Source organism: Equus caballus, chromosome 9 (genome assembly GCF_041296265.1).
Source record: "Equus caballus isolate H_3958 breed thoroughbred chromosome 9, TB-T2T, whole genome shotgun sequence".
NCBI classification, from domain to species: Eukaryota; Metazoa; Chordata; class Mammalia; order Perissodactyla; family Equidae; genus Equus; species Equus caballus.
In genome coordinates this window covers 95,759,407-95,780,243 of record NC_091692.1, presented here as the reverse complement: position 1 = coordinate 95,780,243, position 20,837 = coordinate 95,759,407, and the positions used below count along the sequence as shown (strand labels likewise).

General features: G+C 59.2%; 1 protein-coding gene across 7 annotated transcripts in view; it reads left to right on the top strand.

Moving 5' to 3' along the window:
• Positions 1-20,837, top strand: part of LOC102150584 (maestro heat-like repeat family member 5) — a 65,056-nt gene that overhangs the window by 39,949 nt on the left and 4,270 nt on the right. For all 7 annotated transcript variants that reach the window (XM_070221936.1, XM_070221932.1, XM_023649025.2 and 4 more), the window contains 6 exons: positions 561-715; positions 8,258-8,417; positions 9,847-10,028; positions 15,268-15,405; positions 15,866-15,980; positions 16,736-16,879. In XM_070221936.1, the coding sequence (XP_070078037.1) occupies positions 561-715; positions 8,258-8,417; positions 9,847-10,028; positions 15,268-15,405; positions 15,866-15,980; positions 16,736-16,879 (894 nt within the window). The remainder of the gene's footprint in view (positions 1-560; positions 716-8,257; positions 8,418-9,846; positions 10,029-15,267; positions 15,406-15,865; positions 15,981-16,735; positions 16,880-20,837) is intronic.

The following is a 20,837-nucleotide window of genomic DNA, read 5'->3' as shown; positions in this document are numbered from 1 at the left end:
TGTCTCCCCCTCACACTGGGACTCCCCATCTGACCAGGCATCCAGGAGAGGGAAATGCCTCCCCCGTCAGACTTCCCTGGGCAGGGCGGTGCCTCCCCCGTCAGAATTCCCTGGGAGGGCTGTGCCTCCCCGCTCAGATTTCCCTGGGCAGGGCTGTGCCTCCCATGTCAGACTTCCCTGGGCAGGGCGGTGCCTCCCCCATCAGACTTCCCTGGGCAGGGCTGTGCCTTCCCCATCAGACTTCCCTGGGCAGGGCTGTGCCTCTCCCCTCAGACTTCCCTGGGCAAGACTGTGCCTCCCCCATCATACTTCCCTGGGAGGGCTGTGCCTTCCCCATCAGACTTCCCTGGGCAGGGCTGTGCCTCTCCCCTCAGACTTCCCCGGGCAGGACTGTGCCTCCCCCATCAGACTTCCCTGGGCAGAGCTGTGCCTCTCCCATGTCTGAAGGGACTCCACGCTCCCCAGGGCAGGACCTCCCTCCCCCGTTAGGCTCAGCAGCGCAGGGCCTGGCCACACCCCTCAGACTGACCGTCTCCCCCATCCTCTGCCTCCCTGCACAGGTTGCCAACCTGGGCCGGGCCATCCACCTGCAGCTCTGCTCTGTCCGCATTCCCCAAGCCAGGGAGAATGTCCTGCTTGCCGTCACCCTGCTGGCCCGGAACCACACCCCCGAGCTGGTGGCCGCCTTCCTGGACTTCTCCATATCCCTGGACAGGTGCCCAGCCCCGCCCTCCCTCCCGCCCCACTGCCCTCCCAGGGGGCCCTCCTGCCTGGCCCCTCACAACCCACGGGGAGACCCCACGGGGCTGGGGTTAGGGAGAAAGCCATATACCTGTTCATTTACGGTGCTCCCCCTGGGGCTGGCTCTGGGAGGCTCCGCTCACCGTTCCTTCTGTCGGTGTTCCACATGAAGCACCCCTGCCCCAGGCTGGACCACCTGTCACCTAGTGGAGACGGGGCCCAGGATGCTCCTGGCATGACCCCAGCCAACACCAAAGCCTGGCCATCCTTCCTGCTCCTCCAAGGAGCCTCCTTGCTGCGCCCCCCGCCCCCCAACAGTGGCCACCACAGCCTCAGACCCCTGAGCCTGTAGGCGTCCTCTTCCTCCCTGCTCTGAGTCCCAGGTCCTCAGTCTGTGTCACCTGCTACCTAACCACCTCGTGCCTGCCCTGGGTCACCCCTTGGACCTTGAGGATGTAGCTCCTGGTCACGGACCCCCTCTAGCTTGCTCCCCCGTCTTGATCTTGGGGATTTCACTATCTTTGCTTCACCCTGACTTCTCAACGCCTGTATGTCCTCTCTCCCAGTGATCCTGTCCTCCACCCTCCCTCCGCCATCCATCCCAGTGTCACCCCCTCGCTCAGTCATCTCTAGCTTCAAGCGTCTCTCCCCCACCTTCGACCACCTCCCACCATTGCCGCTCCCTCCGTCCGGCACCCCAAGGAGCCTCTGCTCCCCAAGACCTCCTAGTCCACGGCCCTGCCCACCTTCTCACGGCCCCTCATGTGTCCTCCTCTCCCTGCCTGCCAGCATGGATTCCATCTTCCAGCGTTACAGTCACTCTCTAAACACACCTCAAGTCCCTTGTCCCCTCTGTCACACTTAGCTGGCAAAACCCAACTCGTTAAACCTGGCTCCACCCACTTCACTTCCGCAGGAAAAGCACAGCACGGCACACCTCCCAGGGCCCTCCGCACTGCCCGCACCAGCTGCCTCTCCCCACCCCTGTCCCCTCTCAGCCCCCAACTCCTCCACCCACCCCTCATCACAGCCGCCCACCTTTCCTTCATTCCACTGAAAAACCAGAAGCCACCAGAAGAGACTCCCCCAGGCTCCCAGCACCCGAGGCCTGTTTCCAGAAAGATTTCCAGTTTCCGTGTGGAAGGGCCTTTTTCTCCTTGTTAGCGATTTCTCATTTTATGGCATTGTGATCAGAGAATGTCGTCTGCGACTTTTCTGCTTTACGGAATTTACTGATGTTTCAGACAATTTTGGGGGATGTTCTACGGGCGCTTGAGAAGAAGGCGTATTTTCTATTATCAGGTGTAGGGCTTGATACATCCCACGAGATTTACCTTATTGACTGCGTTGTTTGGGTCTTCCGCATCCTCACTTAATTTGTGTCCACTCGCTCTGTCTTGTGCTAAGAGCTATGTGTTGGGTCTTCTCATATTAACGGGTTTCTGTCTATGCATCCTTCCGTGCTCCAGTTTTTCCTTCATAAAGGTGGGTGCCATGTCATTTGGTGCATTCATACTCCTAAGTGTTATATCTGCTCTATGAATTGTGACTTTTAGCATTAAAAAGTGTCGTGCCTTGTCACGTTTAATGCTCTGAGGGCCTCAATCCACTACGTCTGTTATTGGGACCACATCTCTGCTTTCTTATTGTTTCCCATTTTCCCAATATGTGTTTGTCGTTCCTTTTACTGTAACCTTTCAGAATCCACTGTTTTAGTGTCATCTTATATACAGCGTATAGTTTGGTCTTGATTTGTGATCCAAACTGAAAATCTTTTTCTTTTAAGAAATGAGTTAAGTCCATTCACATTTGTAGATACGACTGATGTGTTAGATCTCAGCTCCGTTATAATATTTCGTAATTGTGTGCATTCTGTTATATTTGCTATGTTTCTTTTTCTATGAGATGTGTATTCTTTGATCTTTAGTGTGTTTTTTAAATGTAGGAAGGGTTGTGTTTTTGTTCTAATTGTTACCTTTCTACTCCGGACCTATTTCAATGCCCTGCGTCCCTTGTTTTCTTATTTAACCTTTTAATATCTGGCGTATCCATTTTTATCGATATGCTCCCACCCCTTGCCCATATAATCATCAGTGAGCTTGTTCTAGCTCCCTCTTTCTGTCTCCCTTCTCCCCCTCTGTTTTCAGTTGCACATTTCTAGTTTGTCGAAGTTTTCACTCTGCTGGTCCACCTTCACCCCACATTTGTTTTCAATGTGTACACACACTCACCATCAGTCCCCGTGCCAGAATTTTCTAGTCATCTCTTAGCTGGATGAAGCTCGTCCTCTGATAGATTCCTCAACTAAGGTTCATGGTTTCAGAAGCCCTTGGGTTCTTTTATGTTGAAACTTGTTTACTTGGAGGACAAATTCGCTGGATATAAAACTCTTAGTTACCACTTTTATTATTTTTAAAATGCTGCTCAATTGCCACCTTGCTTTATTTTTGAAAAGTCTGCCGACAGTAATTTTTTTTTGGCCTTTGTAAGTTGTTTGACCTTTCCCCCTGGAGACCTTGGAAATTTTTTCTTTATCTTTGAAATTTAACAGTTTTACCAAGAAATGTCTCAGAACTGATCATTTTGTGTTAATTTTCCCAGGTACATGGTGGGTCCTTTGAAAGTGAAGATTTGAGTCTGTTGTTTCTGGAAAGTTCTCTTGGTTATAGTTTTAAATATTAGTTCTGTTCCATTGTTGTATTTCTTCTTCACAGACTCCAGTAATACATATGCTGGTCTTTCCTTGCTTGTCTTCCATTTCCACTGTTTTCTCTCTGATCCTTTTTACTTCCTTCTTAAGTTTACCTTCATGTCTTTCATCTCTTTAAATGCTTGCTTGAGTATATTTAATTGCATTTGGAGCACTGTCTTACAGTTTTCTCAGCATCATGCTTGTTTTTCGGAGGAGTTTCCTCACTGGATGTGTGTTGATTTTTGTTCTCTGATTTCTTTGCAATAGCTCTGTGAATCTGTTAATTTTCTTCCTGTTCATGTGAAACACTATTGGAGTGTTTTGTAGGATTTCCAGTTCAATGGCACCCTCTTCTGTCAGTATAGCAAAGCCCAGAGAACGTAGTAGAGTTTTTTGTTTGGGTGGTGGTGAAAGGGTCACGTGGCCTCCACTTCCGGGGTTCTCTTTTCTCTTGCAGGGCCCTAAGTTTCTCCCTCCTGCATCTTTCCCTCTCACCACCCCATTTCTTTTCTTCTTTGCTCTCTTTCTCTCCCCAAGGCTGTGCATCTTGCAGGTGGCCCTTCGGATTGAGGGTGCTCTTCAGCACCTCTCCTGTGCTCAGTGCTCTGGTCTACCTGCACTCTTTTTTTCTTTTTTCAAATTTTCAGACTCAGCATGGACTCTGCCTTCCTGAAGGTGATGTGTACCAACTTGGAGCCCTGTAGCTAGCTCCTGTCTCCTCTGCGCTCCACGGTTTCTCTCATTCTGCCTTTGTCTGTCCCAAAGCCTTTGGGGGAGCATGGACGGGGTGGGGTGTAAGAGATGGCAGGCTCGGGCTGGCATCCTTCTTTTTTGCTTATAGTAATTTTGAAGATTGGGTATTCTCTGAGGTCATGGTTTTTGTGTCATTTTACTTTTCCCTTCTTCTTGCTCTGTGTTGTTTTTCAAGGAACTTCGGAGAGATGGGACCAAGGCAGCTGCTGTTATCTGCAGCTGCCCACAAGCCTATAGTTGGGTTTTGCCTGGATTGGAATTTGTATCTTATTTCCTCAGCTCTAAGAAACACGTTTTTCATGCTGTAACGTCTCTGAAATGGGAGTGCACTGTGCACCGACGGCGCTTACAGCTGGATTTACGTGGGCTTCCCCGTCGTCCGGGGGCACTGTCAGCCTGAGGCCTCCTCACACTTAAAGTCTCTGCTTGAGGGCTTTTTTGGCCACACTGGTGGTGTGAATTCAGACCCCAAAACAGGTTTGGTGGTTCAGATTCTCAGGAGAGCCCCCCTCCCTCTACCCGGGCTGACCAAGGCACGCAGGTTTCCTCGCTGTGTCTTTCTGCAACGAAGGTGTTTGGGTTGTTTTTTTATCACATTTACACTGACCGTGCAGCCCTTGGGGGCCCCACTCTAGGACAAGGTCTCCTACTAGACTCCCGTCTTCGTGATTTTTCTTCTGTAGATGTACGTGAAATAATAGCGGTGTGTCCTGAGAGTATACACGGAGTTGTGCAATATGACTTCTTCCGATATTCTTTTGTTATCTGGCTTTTTCCCTCAACATTGCGTGTTGGAGATCCATCCTGATTGTTACGTAGGTTGGAGCTGGTTGGTTATTGTTGCTGTGAGTACCCCAGCTTATGGGTGCCGGTTGCCCTGTTCACTCCAGATGGACTGGTGGGTTGTTTCCTCTTTGGGGCGGTGGCAAACAGCGCTGCTGTGAGCGGCTCCCCGTGTGCCCTGATGCACGGAAGCGCTCCGTCTCCACAGTGCATGCGGGACAGAGATGTCGGATGCGTTAAGCTCTGCATAGGTCCAACTTTAATACATGATGCAAAGTGTTTTCCAAGATGCCGCACCACCTCACACTCCGCCAGTAGTTTTTTTTTTTTTTTTTGAGTCTGTCGCTCCACCTCTTCACCAACATTTCACATCAACTTTTTAGCCAGTCATCAAAAGTTTAGCCCGTCTGGTGGTATTAGTCACATTGTGGCGTCAGTTTACACTTTCCTGATTAAATACTGGGGCCGAACATCTTTTCACGTGCTTTTGGCCATTTGGCTGTCTTCTTGGCGATATGCCTGTTTGGGTATCCGACACATTCTTCTCTTGGGCTGTCCTTCCTCTTGTCAGTTCCTGAGAGTTCTTTGTGGAATCTGGACCCCGTCCTCCGCTGACTATTATGTTTCAAATATCTTCCTCCATCTGCCGCTTGCCTCTTCACTCCCTTATGTCTTTCATGAAAAGGAGCTCCGAGTTTAATCCTGCTCGGACGCTGTCCTGGGAAAGTTCCGGTGTTTGCCTGTGGCATTCAGGTCTCCAGCCCTCCGCCCCCGGAAGTGATTTTCATGAGATGTGAGGTCAGGCTCCAGTTTCATCTAACCCTCCCAGCATCATTCACTGAAAACACCTGTTCCTTCAGCTCTGGACGCCCCGCCTCACAGTCCAGTGCGCGTTCTAGGCCCTGTCTCTGCTCAGCGTCCTGTGCTTATCTGTCCCTGTGCCAACACCCAAGGTTCTAAGTCCTGTCACTTTATCATAATTCTCCTCCCCTGACACAGAAAGCACCCTCCTTCCTTACTCAAGACCATCTTTGGCTGTTCATGGCCCTTTGCATTTCAACACAACCTTCAGAGGCAGTTTACCACGTTTTCTTGTTTCCTCTTTTTTCTCTTTCATCCTCCAACTACTACTTTTACTGGGCTGGCCCTCACTGCTCAAAACTGGACTAGGCGCCATCCTTGGAAGACACCCGTCTTCACTCTGTGCGTGGCCTGCTTCCATTTGGTTCTTTCTTAGAGCGGGGGTTCTTTGTACTGATCGAATACACACCAGGGAAGCCATCCTCTCTGCAAAAGCTAGGATCTTGCTTGTGACCCATGTCCCCCAGCCCCCATCATCTCCCCCAGCCCCCATCATCTCCCCCAGCCCCCATCTCCCATCTCCCCCAGCCCCTGTCGTCTCCCCTAGCCCCCATCTCCCCCATGTCGCCCAGCCCCCATCGTCTCCCCCAGCCCCCATCATCTCCCCCAGCCCCCATCATCTCCCCCAGCCCCCACCATCTCCCCTAGCCCCCCTCATCTCCTCCAGCCCCCATCATATCCCCCAGCCCCCATCTCCCCGCTGGCCCCCCACTGTCCGCTGTCCCTCCCATTGTCCCCAATCCACTGTCCCCCACTGCCTGCTGTCCCATCCCGCTGTCCCCCATTGTCCCCATCCACTGTCCCCCACTGCCTGCTGTCCCATCCCACTGTCCCCCATTGTCCCCATCCACTGTCCCCTACTGCCCGTTGTCCCGTCCCGCTGTCCCCCATTGTCCCCATCCACTGTCCCCCACTGCCCGCTGTCCCTCCCACTGTCCCCCATTGTCTGCTGCCCCCTCTCCACTGTCCCCCCCCCACCCACTTTATGCACTTAGCATCCGACATGCCCGTGTCAAAACCACAGGCGGTCACTCCACAGTCACGGATTTTTCCCAGTTCTGTCACTGTGGGTCCCCTGGGACATTGCCTGCAGGTGACAGCGTTCAGCACACGAGTGCCGACTGAGTGACGGGTGCCCACAGGGCGCAAGATAGAACCCTTGGCCTTCTGGGCCCCCTCCCTCCTGGAGGGTCATCGCACTTAAGCCTCTCGAGGCAGGCTTGGCCCCAGAGAGGTGACGTGACTTGCCCAAGGTCACACAGCCAGCACAGGGCAGAGCGGGAATTTGAGCCCAGGCCCTTCTGACTGCAAAGGCCCTGCTCTTGCCAGGTGGGCAGTGACCACATGTGGGAATCTCCCAGAGGCCCCTGGGGCGCATGGGACTGGGGTGGCTTCCCCAGGGCTCAAAGGCAGCCCCCCTTGGGTCTGTCTTAAACCTGAGGGTGGGCTCATCCAGCTCCCCCACTATGGCCCTCGCAGCCCCCCATCACTCCAGACCCCCCCCCCGCCACTCCAGCCCCTCCCACCCAGCTCTCAGTCCCAACGGGCACCGGGCACAGAAACCAGGGGGCCGTCATGGTCACCAACATCCCGGGAGCCCTGACACCACCTCCTCCCCCAGGTCTCGCAGGGCCACGTCCTTGGACCAGGTGGAAAGGCCATAGGACCCGGTGGGCATGGCCTCAGTCCCAGCTCCCTGCATACAAGGAAGGGCCCGATCAGGGCACATCCTCTCTCTCCAGTCCTCAGTGTCCCCCTCTGCACAATGGGCACAAGGACACTGCAGAGCTCTGCACATACCAGTGATGGCCCCTAACTTGACCCAGATGGGCCCTGGGGAACTGAACCCCAGCAAAGCCAGGCCTAGGAGGGAGCAGCCCCAGGCGGGCTTCCAGGAGGCAGTGACTTGATGGCGAGTCCTAAGCTGGGTGGGAAGAGGCCGGGTGGGCGACGGGGAGGTCTCCGCACACAAGGAGTAATAGCACGTGTGGGGGCCCAGAGGCAGGAGAGGAGGGAAGGCAGGCAGGGGCTGGAGGTCAGAGGGTGACAGCTTTGAGCACCGGCCGGACTTGTCCTGCCAGCACTTGGGAGCCACTGAGGGTGACAGACAGAGTCAGAGCCTGCAGCTGGGATGTGAGGGGCCTGAGGGGAGACCCTGAAGTGAGGAGATCCAGGAGCACAGGCCGGGAAGCTGGCCCATCTCCACCACTGTCCCCAGGACCACCCTCTGCCCTGTCCAGCACCCCCACCCCCCCGAGAGCTCCTTCCACCCTCCACCTCACGCCCTGCCAGGATCTAGCCCAGGACCCAGCCTGGCCTCCACCCTCAACCCCACTCCAGGCACCTGAGGCCCTGGTCGTGGGGCCCCAGGCGTACCGAGCCCAGCAGGCCAGCGTCTCAGTGGCCCTCGGCCCCTTCTCCCCGCAGCCACGCCTTCCAGCTCTGGAGGGCCCTGGGAGCCGAGAGGTCCGGGAGCCGCCTGGTGCTGGCCATACTGCTGGCCTGGCTGCGGGAGCGGCCCCTGCCCGCCCAGGCCACCGACAGCAGCCCCCCGCCCAAGGAGGAGACCTGCCTGCGCTCGCTGGCCGTGAGTCCCTGCCCCCAGCCCAGACGTGTCCCCAGCTGCCACCAGGCGAGGATGACGTCACGGGTGCCTTCAGTCAGATGTCCATGGCATCTGGGCCCCCGCTGGGTGCCAGGCCCCCAGCAGGGGGAGCCCACATGCAGGCTGTGGAAGCCCAGTCCCGCCCAGCCCAGCCTGTTGGAGGGGCCTCCGAGGCCACATGGGGGGGCTGACCACACGGGCTGTCCCAGGCCCAGCTCCCCGCTTCCTGGCCAAGGACCCCATCTCCCCTGGGTGAAGTGGGACCGTGGCAGTCCCGAGGGCCGGGGAGGGCACTGGTCACACGGTGTGTATCCAGGGCTTGCTGTAGCATGGGGGCTTTGGGGCACGCTCAAGCCGGGAGGAAGGCGGTGAGCCGCTGCCCCCATCCTTGGCTTCTGGAGGAATCTTAGAGGCTGCCTCCTTCGGCCCACGCCCTCCCCATCCCCCAGCTTTACCCACAAGCCCAGGCCCTGCTTGCACAGCCCCAGGGGCAGGAAGCTCACTTCCTAACACAACCACACCTGTCCTCCCGGATCACGAGGCAGCACCTGGGCCCAACCCCAGTTTCCTCCGGGCTGAGCTCACCCCCTACCCCAAGAGCCCCCTGGGCAGCCGCCCAGAGCATGCCGCTGCCCCTCCCCACCCAGAGCCCCCTAGACAAGCTGTGACCGCTGATGTGGTGGCTGAAGGGATGTCCCACCCTGTCTTCCGGCCTGGCCCTCGGTCGGCCCTTCTCCCAGAAGACCCCAGCCCCAGGCTGATGCTGGCTTCCTGGTCGGAGACCACACAGCAGCGTGGGGTCGGCAGGGTGGCCCTCCCTGCGTCTCACCGTGCCCCCGGCTCCTGCCTTCCCCTTGGCATCACCGGCCAGTGCTGGCCACCTCCCCCAGAACATTCTGGACCAAATGCCCCTCGAGGCACAGGTGGCCCCAGAGCTGCTGTCTGGGCGCTCTGCCTGCCAGGACCGTTTGTTCTCCCAGCGTTCATTCATTAGGCACCTGCTGTGTGCAGGCTCTGTGCTGAGGATGCTGTGGGAGCACAAACCCGCACGGCCGGCCGGCAGGGCCAGACCCCAGGGAGAGGGTCCCCTGCTCAGCAGGGACTAAGCACAGGGGCTCAGAGAGATGGCAGAGGGAACGAGCAGAGTCAGGGAGCGTCCCTGAGGCCTGGAGGGATGGAGGGCCCCTGCCTGGCCTGCAGGGAGCAGCAGGGAGAGGGCGACAAGGGGAGGGTCCAGAGAGAGCCAGGGCCCCGCGGGAGGGAGGGTGGCTCAGGGACGTGGCCTGAGTGCACCAGAGGCCTCTGCTGGCTGTGAGCAGGAGGGAGAGGCATGGTCAGCCGCGGGTTTGTGGGAAGACCCTGGGGGCTGGGCAGCTTCAGCGTCCCCTGCTGTCCACCACCCCCCCCACAGGCCATGAACACGCTGCGCCAGCTGCAGGGCACCCAGGAGTTCAAGAAGGCTATGCAGGAGGCCTACCCAATGCTGCTCCTGGCCCTCCTTACCCAGATGCACTACGTCCTGGAGCTGGACCTGCCCAGGGGGCCCTGGCCCGGCCAGGAGGCCCAGGAGGCGGCCGCGCCCAGCCCCCAGGGGTAAGGCCCGGGCCCTTGGGGTCAGCCGTGTCTGCTCCCTGGGGCTGAGTAACAAGGGGCCGGCTCGGGGTGGGCTGAGATCAAGGTGTGGGCAGGGCTGTGCTCCCTCAGAGCCCTGACGGGCGTCCTTCCCGCCTCTTCCACTTCTGGTGCCCCCCAGCATCCTGCGGCGCTCCCTGGCTCACAGATGCCTCCCTGCCGTCTCTGCCTCCATCGGCACGCGCATTCTCCCCCGCGTGTCTGCGTCTGAACTTCCCCCCTCTTACGAGGACGCCGGCCACGAGGGACTGGGGCCGCCCTGTGACCTCAGCTTAGCCTGATTCCTTCTGCAAAGACCCTATTTCCAAATAAGATCACCTTCCCAGGTACCAGGGGCAGGACTTCAACGTAGCTCTTGGAGGCACATGGTTCAACCCCAGCGGACGTGACTCCAGACTCCGTGTGTGGCCAGCGCGGCGGCCAGCATGAGTCCCGTTCACTCGGTACCCAAGGGGCTCGGCAGCAGAGGCCCTCAGTGACTGCTGGCGTAGGGGACACCAGGGGATAGCGCTTGCCGCCTGCCGCCACAGTGTGCCACGTCTTTGCTGAATGTGGTCCTCGCGGGGATTCTGTGAGATGAATGGTGTCTTCCCCATTTTACGGATGAAACTGAGTGCTCAGAGAGGGTCAGAGCTTCCCCTGAGCCACACAGCATGTCCATGTGTTGCTGAGCTAGATCCCTAGGAGAGCAGGGCTTTCGGCCTGGCCACCACTCAGTCCCTGGAGGCAGACACTCTTCGGAGTCCCCTGGCACCTTTGGCTGGCCCCCCGCATATTTTTGCGCTGACGTTATGGATGGTTGCCCGCCTGGCCCCCTCCCTGACGGTGGGACAGACCTGTGGGGGAGGGTCTGCGCCCAGCCCTCGGCCACTACAGTGCGGCTGGCCGCCTCGTACACCCTCCGCGCCTGCCCTCTTTCGAGAAATCTGTGAGCGAGTCTCTAACAACCGCTGGTCGACTCCCCGTTTGTATTCCACCTCCCGCGATTTGTCAGTTTTCGGGCTCCACTCCGATCCCGCAGCCTCGGAATGCGGGTGTGTAAAGCTCCTTTTTTATTCAGATCGACCATGCAAAAGGCATGAATCTTCCCTAATAAGCTAATAAAATGCTCTTCTCCCGGAGCGCGGGAGTGCCGGGGAGAGCTGCCAGGACGCCGCCTCCCTCTGCTCCTCCGCCCTCCCCACCCCACTCTCCTGCTCCCTCCTGCCCTCCCGGGCCACCCTCCACGCCGCAGCCCAGATCCTATTAAAACCTGCGCTCAGAACCCTCCTGACCCCACTTCATTTAACTGAGAAAGAGCCAGATCCTTGCAGTGGCCCACAGGCCCCTCTCCATCTGGCTCCCGTTGCCTCCGGGACGGGCGTTTCTGGACACACACACACCGTCACAGCCCCTGCTCCAGCCTCAGCTGTGTCCCCAAGGTTCCTCAGACCTGCTTGCTCCTGCCTCAGGGCCTTTGCTCCACTGCTCCCTCCTCCTGGGCCCATCATTCCCCAGGTCTCCTCAACCACCGCCTCACTGCTGTGTTCTCCCGCCCTCTCCCCTTCCCCCCCAGCAGCCCCCTGGCCTCTCTCTGGGCAGGTCCTCCCCTTCGAGCAACCATGAGACAGACCCTCAGAGCTGGGATGGGACCCGGGCCCTGCTTCTTCAGAGGTAAACCACGATGTTGGTGCAACCCCAGAGGGGCCCAGGTGAGGGGCAGTCCCCCAGTGGCGATGCTGGGGAGGGCGGATGGTGGGGAGTTGGCAGCCACTCCCAGGGCCACAGAAGGCATCGTCAACCCCGTGGATCGCTGTGGTCCAGGTTCTGACGCCCGGCGGATCGTCAAGGACACAGGGAACCGAGGAAGGGGTCCGGGCAGCCACTGCTGAGAGGTGCACGGTGTGGGTGCCCTCGGCAACAGGGGATGCTGGGTGGCAGCCAGGTGAGCCTTGAGGCAGGGTGAGACTAGCCCTGGGCCTCTGAGGTTTTTGACATCCTACTCAGCTGGGCTGGCCCCTGGGGGTGTGGGCATGTACTCTTCAGCTGGTGGGGCCCTCCCGTTCCTTTGCATCTCTGGGGAGCAAAGCTCCTTTCTTTGCAGACACAAGCTACTTTGGTCAGTTCTCAGAGCTGGGTCTTCCTCCAGCCAATGTCCATCCTGCCCCATGAAGGACTTCTCATTTCTCTCATTTCATCCATTTTGGATTGACTCTCTTTAGTTCTCATGGGCCATCTGATTTCTCTTTATTTCAATGACAATTCCTTGGACCACTTATAAGTACAAGCCAACATATTTCCCTTTTTGCCCTGGCTGCCAGGAAGCTCATATCTAAAGTTAATGCTCAGTACCCACTCACTGTGGTGCTTGGTGCTTCTTTTTTGTTTCTCATCTCCTTCTGATTAGTTCTCTTTTAAACTTAAAGCTTTTTTATTTAAAACACTGTTCATGATCCTGGTTTTTGGCACTTGACAAGGAACAAATAAGCAATTAATAATGAAATGCTATTTGGAGCCTGCACCTGAGATCTAAGAGCTCGTCCTAACCTCACCAGTGAGCACTCTGAGCTGGTCTCTCCATCTCACTCTTGGTTTCTTCATCAGTGCAGTGGGATCACTCCCTCATCGGGGGTTGTGGGGGTCAGACATGGCAAAAGACGGCAGCCTTTGTTCTAGACCCAGCTTGATGGGTGACCCTGGACAACTGGCTGACGCTCTGGGCCTCAGTTGCCCATCCAAGGTGAAGGGTTTGCCATCATGACCCAAACGCAAGCATCTTCTCGTCACTCTGCGCAGCGGGGGCATCGTGGTCTCAGGGGCCCAGGGGCCTCCTGACCCCTAGGATCTGCAGGGGGTGTGACCCCCCAGGGAGTTGAGCAGGGAGCCCTGGGCAGGGCGGGGCCAACGGAGGGCATGACGCTCTGTCCAGCTGTCCTCTTCCCACCCTGAGCGCCCCCACTGCCCGGCCGGGGCCTGCCTCCTTTCCTGGCCACCCCGGCCCCAGGCCTCAGCCTCCCTGCCCCTGCGTGCTCCCCGCGGCTCCGGGTGGAAAGGAGAGAGAGCACTAACGGGCTGTGGATCGTTCAGTCGATATTTGCAAAGTGCCGCTACAGGCCCCACTCTTGTCACTTAATAAATATCGACGGGCGCTTGCTATGTCCCAGACCATGCGCCTCATCAGAGGTTGTCCCATGGAAATGCAGACAGGAGTCAAGTAACGGCCTGGGGACAGTGACACACCACGGAGAGTGCCCTGAAGGAGAGTCACGGCCTCTGCAGAGGATGATGGAGGCGGGGCACCACCTGTCACGTGGTTCCTTGAGGACCAGGCATCGGGATATAAACCTGAATGATGGGTTCAAGGTCACCAGGTGGGGGCAGGGAGGGCAGAGAGCCTTCGGGGTGGGGGGACCCAAGATGGGAAGAGATAGGAAAGAAGCCTCGAGGTCAGCCTCCACACCCAGAGCAGTGGGGAGCCATGGAGGGCTCCTTGCAGAGGGCATGGGAGGATCCCACTGGCACCGCGGAGAGACGGGCAGACTGGGTGATGCACAGAGATGAGGGAGACGCAGAGCCCGCTTCTGCAGCTCACATCTGTAGGGAGGGTCTCCAGGGAGGCCTTGCAACTCCAAGTGGAAGAGAAGAGGGCTGCGCCTCACATCCTCGTCACTATCCTGTGGACAACAGCGGTCTGTGCCCAGGGGGTTGGGCAGGTTACATGAGACGATGCACAGGCAGCCCTGGTTCGTGCAGCGCAGCAGACTCTCCACACACCGCATCCTCCCCGACCGGGCTCATCCTCATGTCCGCGCTGCCCCGGGCACCACCCCGTGTGAGGCTACAGGGACAAGGCGGTCAGGAAAGACGAGGCCCAAGGCGCTCCAGGACCAGGGGCTTCCAAGAGTCGTCACGGAGGGACAGATGCCACTCTGCCCGAGGTTTTCTTCTCCTGAAACCCTCGTCACTCTGTGGCTGGGACCACTGGCCTGGAAGACGCCACCTCTGTTCAGCGGCACGGCTTGCAGCGAGATGACAGGCCAGCTGGCATTTGTTTTGGCACCCCGGGGGACTTTCCCGGAGTGGCATTTCAGCCTTGGACACTCGGCTTTGCAGATTGGCTCAGAATTGTGCCCAGTCCAAGCTGACGGCCTCTTCCGGGGGCTTGCTTGCCCTGCCAGGGTGGTGTGACCCAGCGCCGGGGAGCGGAGGGGGTGCCAGGATGGGGAGCCAGGCCGCAGAGCGGGGCTGCCTGCTTTCTGCGGGTCTGCATTCCAGGCCCGCCACCTGTGTCTGGCCTGCAGTGCCCGGGGCATCGCTGGCCTGGGGCCATGACGAGGCCTGCAGGTTTGGAGCTGGGGGCTGGGTGGGCTCCACTTCTGCTGCCCGGGCCCCACCTAGGGACCAGGACAGGGAGCGTCACCTCTCCGGGCGGCTTCCTCTTCTGTCAGGAGGTGGCAGTAGCGGGTCACCCGAGACAGCGCAGTGGAGGCCGGTGGCTGACCAGCGCGTGGTCACACCACGGTTCATGCCTGGCATGCTTTCTCCGTTGCACGTGGCGTGCCGCGGTGGAACCTCGTTTCTCCAGGTCCTCTGAGGGCAGAGGAGTGTCAGGAGCTGCAAAGGGACCTTCTCTGGGCTTCCATGATGCCCCACCCCTTGGCTGTCCTCCTCCCTCCCTGCCGTGCCCCCTCAGTATTCTCGGCCCCACATTTAAACGGCACCGTCTCTCAAGGCTCACCTGAGACCCTCTCCCCACTGTCTCGGGGGACCACCGATCCCCAGATGTCTGCAGAGCTCTCTCTCCAGCTGTGTCCCTGGGCCTCAGCTTTGGAAAGCCGGCTGCAGACGCAATTGCGTCTCCTCTAACATATTCCAAAGACGCCTCACAGCGCCTGTGTGCCAGCTTCTCTCCAGCTTCTCCCAGAACAGTCCCGGCTCCTGGAAGGGCCCTCCAGTCTCTTGCCCGAGCCAGCCACCCTGGAGCGCCGGCTGGGGGTCTGGTTGCACTTGCGCAGCCCCTGCCCTGAGCCCAGCACAGCCCCCAGCCCGTCCTACGCCTCACCATTTCTCTTAAGTGAGGGTGGGGATGAGCTGGCCCCAGGGAGGCGTCGGGCTCCGAGCCAAGACAGGAGCCCAAATGCACCTTTCTGTGCATGCCGGGTGGCTGGGCACCCTCCCCAGGGACGGGGCGGGCCAGTGACGCCCCTCTGATCCACCACAGCGCGTCGCTGGAGGCGCTCAAGAGCCTGCTGTCCACCACGGGGCACTGGCAGGACTTCGCTCACCTGGAGCTGCAGGGCGCCTGGGACCACTTCACTGCCATCCACACCTACCCGCAGGGCGTGGGCCTCCTCGCCAGGTAGGAGTGCGGCCGGGGCAGAGGAGGGGCCCTGCCCCAGGCCATCACCCATTCAGGAGGCTGGGTGTATGGAGGACAGTGACCTCCGGGGCCTGCCTATGAGCACAGACTGGCGCCTGTGCACACCTGGCCCTCCGGCGTGGAAGGCACGCACCCCCTGCCCCAGGTCCCACGTGCACACACCGGGAGCCTGTGGATGCCTCCCGCCTCCACCTGGGCCTGAGGTTCCTGGGGCACAAAGGCCATGCCTGCCTCTGTGTCTCCCCAACGCCCACTTCCAGCCGGCACCCAGCAGGGGCCAGCGGGTGCAGAGGGAGGAGGAACATGCTCAGAGATGGGTGCCCACCCACGCTCCGCGACCCCACTGGCCGCCGGCCCTGGCTGGGTGGGGTGGCAGCAGGGGCTGCACACAGTGTTCACGCGCCCAGACCCCGACACCGCCCTGCGCCCCGCGCCCCAGGGCCATGGTGCAGAACCGCTGCGTGCAGATCAAGGCAGTGGCCAGCCAGCTGCTGCCCAACCTGCTGAGCAAGGAGGAGCGCGAGAGGAAGGTGTCCATGCTCATCCTCGTTGAGGTAGGGGCCTGGGCGGGCCAGGAGCCCTCAGACACATCCTGAACCCCTCCTCCAGCTGCCAAAGCGCCCCGTCAGGCAGGACCCGCCCAGCACCTCGCCCTGGAGCGGCAGGCACGCCCAGGCAGACCCGTCACACCCACTCCATCCGCCTCCAGCTCCACAGGGGCCACAGTCTGGGGCTCCTGGCCGGGTCCCCACCTTTCAGGCCCTGCTCAGCCTGCGCCCTGAGGGGACCCATCTCTCCACCCTCCCTCCCCTGGGCTGTGAAGCTGAGCGGGCGGTGCTTAGAACCAGGCAGATGCTGGGGGGTGGCAGGCGTTGCAGCTGGGAGCTCGGGGCAGTGGCAGGGCAGGGCGTGGGGGCCGTGCCTCATTTCCATAACGGACACATAGAGAGATTTAAATCAAAGCCTGGGGCCGCTGCCCACCCCACCCCACCAGCAGGATAGTCGGGGCTCCCTCCAAAGGTGCCCCCTGAGCCAGGCTGTTGATGTACGTTGGCCCCAGCCTTGCTGTGTTACCTGGGGCAAGGCCCCTGCCCCCTCTGGGCCTCAGTTTCCCCAGCTATATGCTGAAGGATAGAACTAGCTTGGAAGTGAGTTTCAAATCCTTGTTCACCAAGATACTCGGAGGGGGCTGGTCGACCCCCCTCCCCAAATATCCCACCAGACCCTGGTCCTAGAGCCGCACTCCCAGACACAGAGGCAGGGTGAGGCGGGCCAGGCCTGACCTGCCTGCCCTTGGGGGCCGCCCCAGTTCCTCTACAGCCCCGCCCTGCTGGAGGTGCTCCCCGAACAGACCGCCCTGGTCGTGCTGGCCCGAAGCCTCAGGGACTCCAGCCCCGAGATCCGTGTGCTGAGCCTGGAGGGCATGGGGAACATCCTCTTCCACCCGGCGAAGGTGAGGGCCCTCCCCACCCCACCCGAGCACCAGGGACGTGGGGTGTAGACAAGGCCACTGGATTGGAGTCTGGGCTCCATCCCTTCCATCAGTGGAGCTGGGGGGACACGGCTTCACTTCTCAGGGCCTCTGTTTCCTCGTCTGAAGAATGGGGCAGGTGAGGGCCTCTTGGCAGGTTGTATGAGCGCCACCGGGGCCGGGGGCGGGCAGGATGAAGTGTCTATTCCCGGAACATCGTCTCCTCCAGGCCCAAGAGGGCGAGGAACGCTGCTGCAGACCCCCAGGCACCTGGGAGGAGCCCCCGTGTGGCCCCCAGGCTGCCCGCAGAGGAGCACGCCCTCTGAGAATCTATGGATGGGTCCACCTTCCACTGTAGCCTCATCTTCTCTGTTCCCTCCCAGCTCCGCCCCATCCCTGGAACAACCCCCATACCGCCATGCACAGTGGACGCATTGCTGAAGAGCGGGACCGAGGCCTGCGACGCTGCCCAGGTCCCTGGCCTTCCCCGTCCACAGCCCCCCTGTGCAGGCCCTGGAATTCCTGACCGCACCCCCGCTGTGGGTCCCTGGGTGCCAGGCAAGGGTGAAATGCCAGGTGCTGCCTAGGATGCCAGGCCACCAAACCCTCCCCAGCACTTGCTAGCCGGCTAGTGTCTTCGGCTCTCCAGGCCCCAGCGTCCACACCTGTAAGAGGCGAGTGGAGGCAGGACCTGCCTCATCTGTCAGCAGACCCTCAATACCGGGCTGAGGCCAGGACCGAACACGTGGTCCCCTCCGGCCATCTACTGTCACAAGCAGCAGCCTTTTATCCCTGGCGCCTCGTGTGGGTCCTGCCAGTGGCTGATGCCACACAAAAAAAATGCCAAGTTAGAGAAAGATCTTTTCTCACCTGACCAGGAGGAGCTCACCTTCACCCCCACCCACCCCAGGGGCTGTAGTAACCCCCCAAGGAGAGGGCGAGATGCCCAGACCCTGTCTCCACTGCGGTGGGAGGGGCTGTTATGAACACAAGGATTTTCAGGGCTTGTCGGAGAAAGTGTCTGATCATAGGCAGGCCACAGAAGGGCCAGGTTCCAGAGAGACTCCGAAGCCTTTTGCCTGTCAGCCCGCTTCACTCCCATTGTGTTCGCCTTGTAGGTCTCCACGTGGTGAAGAGGTGACCTCCATTAGGGTCACGGCTGGCAAAGCCCTTTGCACTGAGCTTGAGACATAGTAGGTACTTAGTAATGGAGACTAGATAGCACTTCCTCATTGATCTGTCCTTCCATCCATCCACCCATCCATCCATCCACCCACCCATCCATGCATCCACCCACCCACCCATCCATCCACCCACCCACCCATCCATCCACCCATCCATCCATCCACACTCCATCCATCCATGCATCCACCCACCCACCCATCCATCCATCCACACTCCATCCATCCACCTACCTACCCATCCATCCACTCACCCACCCATCCATCCATCCACTCACCCACCCATCCATCCATCCATCCACCCACGCATCCATCCATCCATCCACACTCCATCCATCCACGTACCCACCCATCCATCCACTCACCCACCCATCCATCCATCCACCCATCCATCCATCCACCCACCCATCCATCCATCCACCCATCCACCCATCCATCCACCCATCCATCCACCCATCCATCCATCCATCCATCCATCCATCCACCTATCCATCCACCCACTCAGCCAGCCAGCCATCCACCCACTCATCTATCTATCCATCCATCCATCCACACATCTATCCATCCATCCATCAACCCATCCATCCACCCATCCATCCATCCACCCACGCATCCATCCATCCATCCACACTCCATCCATCCACCTACCCACCCATCCATCCACTCACCCACCCATCCATCCATCCACCCATCCATCCATCCACCCACCCATCCATCCATCCACCCATCCACCCATCCATCCACCCACCCATCCACCCATCCATCCACCCATCCATCCATCCATCCATCCATCCATCCATCCACCTATCCATCCACCCACTCAGCCAGCCAGCCATCCACCCACTCATCTATCTATCCATCCATCCATCCACACATCCATCCATCCATCCATCAACCCATCCATCCACCCATCCATCCATCCACCCATCCATCCATCCACTCATCCATCTGTCCATTCACCCACTCGTCCACCCATCCATTTGTTCCTTGAGTCTTTCATTTATGACTTATTCTTTTGTTATTTCTTTCATTCATTCTTTTATATTTATTCATTCACTCAACCAGTTATTCATGTCTGCTCTCTCATTCATTTATTCATTCAGTCAGTCAGTGGTCATTCTTCTGTACGTCTTTCTCCAGCTGCTCCCCCGGACAGGCCATCAGTAGGAAGTTTCCATGTGACTCCTATATACCCCATACTGAGGCCCTATGAAGGATGGAGCAGACAGACCAGGCGGGCTGCCAAACCAGGACGGCCCAGGCTGGGGAAGGGAGGATGGTTCCCGAGTAGGGTGTGGGCTGGCAGCCACAGCGGGGCTAGGGGAAATGGGCACACCCAGAGCACCCCCAGCCAGAAACGCCTGCTGGTGTGGGGACAGGACAGGCTGGACTCGGCGGGGATGGAGCAGGCCACAGGACGGTGGGAGGGTCACAGTCACTGCCCACACACGCCAGAGAGGTGCCCTCTGCTGGGACCCATGAGAACAAATGGCCCCACAGGACTGTGTCCGCTCCCTGCTTCGCAGCTTTTCAGGCACCTGTCTGCCATCAAACATAAATTGCACTAACTGGGTAATGACGTGTGCGTCAGGAGGCCAGTAGCTGCGTGCAAAAGACCCAGGTTCCCCGCAGCATAAGCAAGACAGAAGTGTTTCTCTCCGCAGTGCGGCCGTCTGCTCCGCCTCCAGGGGTCCAGGCCCCTCCTCCTCTGTTGCCCCCCCACCCTGGTTGCCGCCCTCATCTGCGGGATCCGCGTGGCCACCACCAGGCCCATGCCAGCCAGCAGGCAGGCCCGCCCTTGGAGGGCACAACCCACCAGGTGTTCACTCCCTCCCGCTCCTGTCCGATCGGCCAAGCAGTCGCACCTAGCTTCAAGGAGAAGCCGCAAGGGGGTCCTCTGACCAAGGAACGGGGTGGGGGTGACTGTCCATGGGGCCGCTCGCCAGCTCTGCCCAGTGTTGCAGGAGGAGGTACCTCCTGTGGTCCCCATTCACCTCCAGAGAAGGGTCTAGAGGACCAGCCCGCAGTCTTTGTTCCGCACTGCCACGTGGAAATCACAGGGAAAAGCTGGGTGCTGTCCTCATGGATGGCATCCCAGCCACTTCCGTCCTTGTTGGAAACTGCCCTTTATGAAGATGCTCGCGTATCAAGGAAACATTCAGCTGAAAACAGCGCAGAGGTAGCCGCTGGGCACGGCAGGCAGCCCTCTGGTCAGCATCCCCCTGTCCAGGCCACCCATGGCCTCCCCCAGGGGTCACTCGGTGCTCATCTTATTGGACCCCTTAGCGCACAGGACTGGGTGACCTCTCCGTCCACTGGGCCCCGGGGCGCCTCACTCACTTGGTTTTCCTCCCACGGTGTGCAGGCGCCTTCTCACCTTCGCTGGTCTTTCTTCCTGTCCCTGGCCTGGCACTGAGGCCCACCCCAGGAATCCTTCCCCATTCCTCTTCTTGGTCTACACTCGCTCCCTTGGTGGTCTCCTCCAGTCTTGAAGCACCGTCTATTGGCCAGTTGCTCCCATATTTGTCTCCCAACCCGGGACCTGAGCTCCAGCCTTGACTCTCTAACTGCTAGGATCACGGCCGGTGTCTCAAACTCCACATGCGGACAACGGACTCCTCCCCCACTCAGGCTCCTCCTGCAGCCGCTATCGCAGCTGATGGGGACTCCACCTGTCCAGTTGCTCTGGCCCCAAACCTTGGGGTCATCCAGTCGATCAACAAACCCCACAGTACACCCAGAATCCAACCACTTCTCCC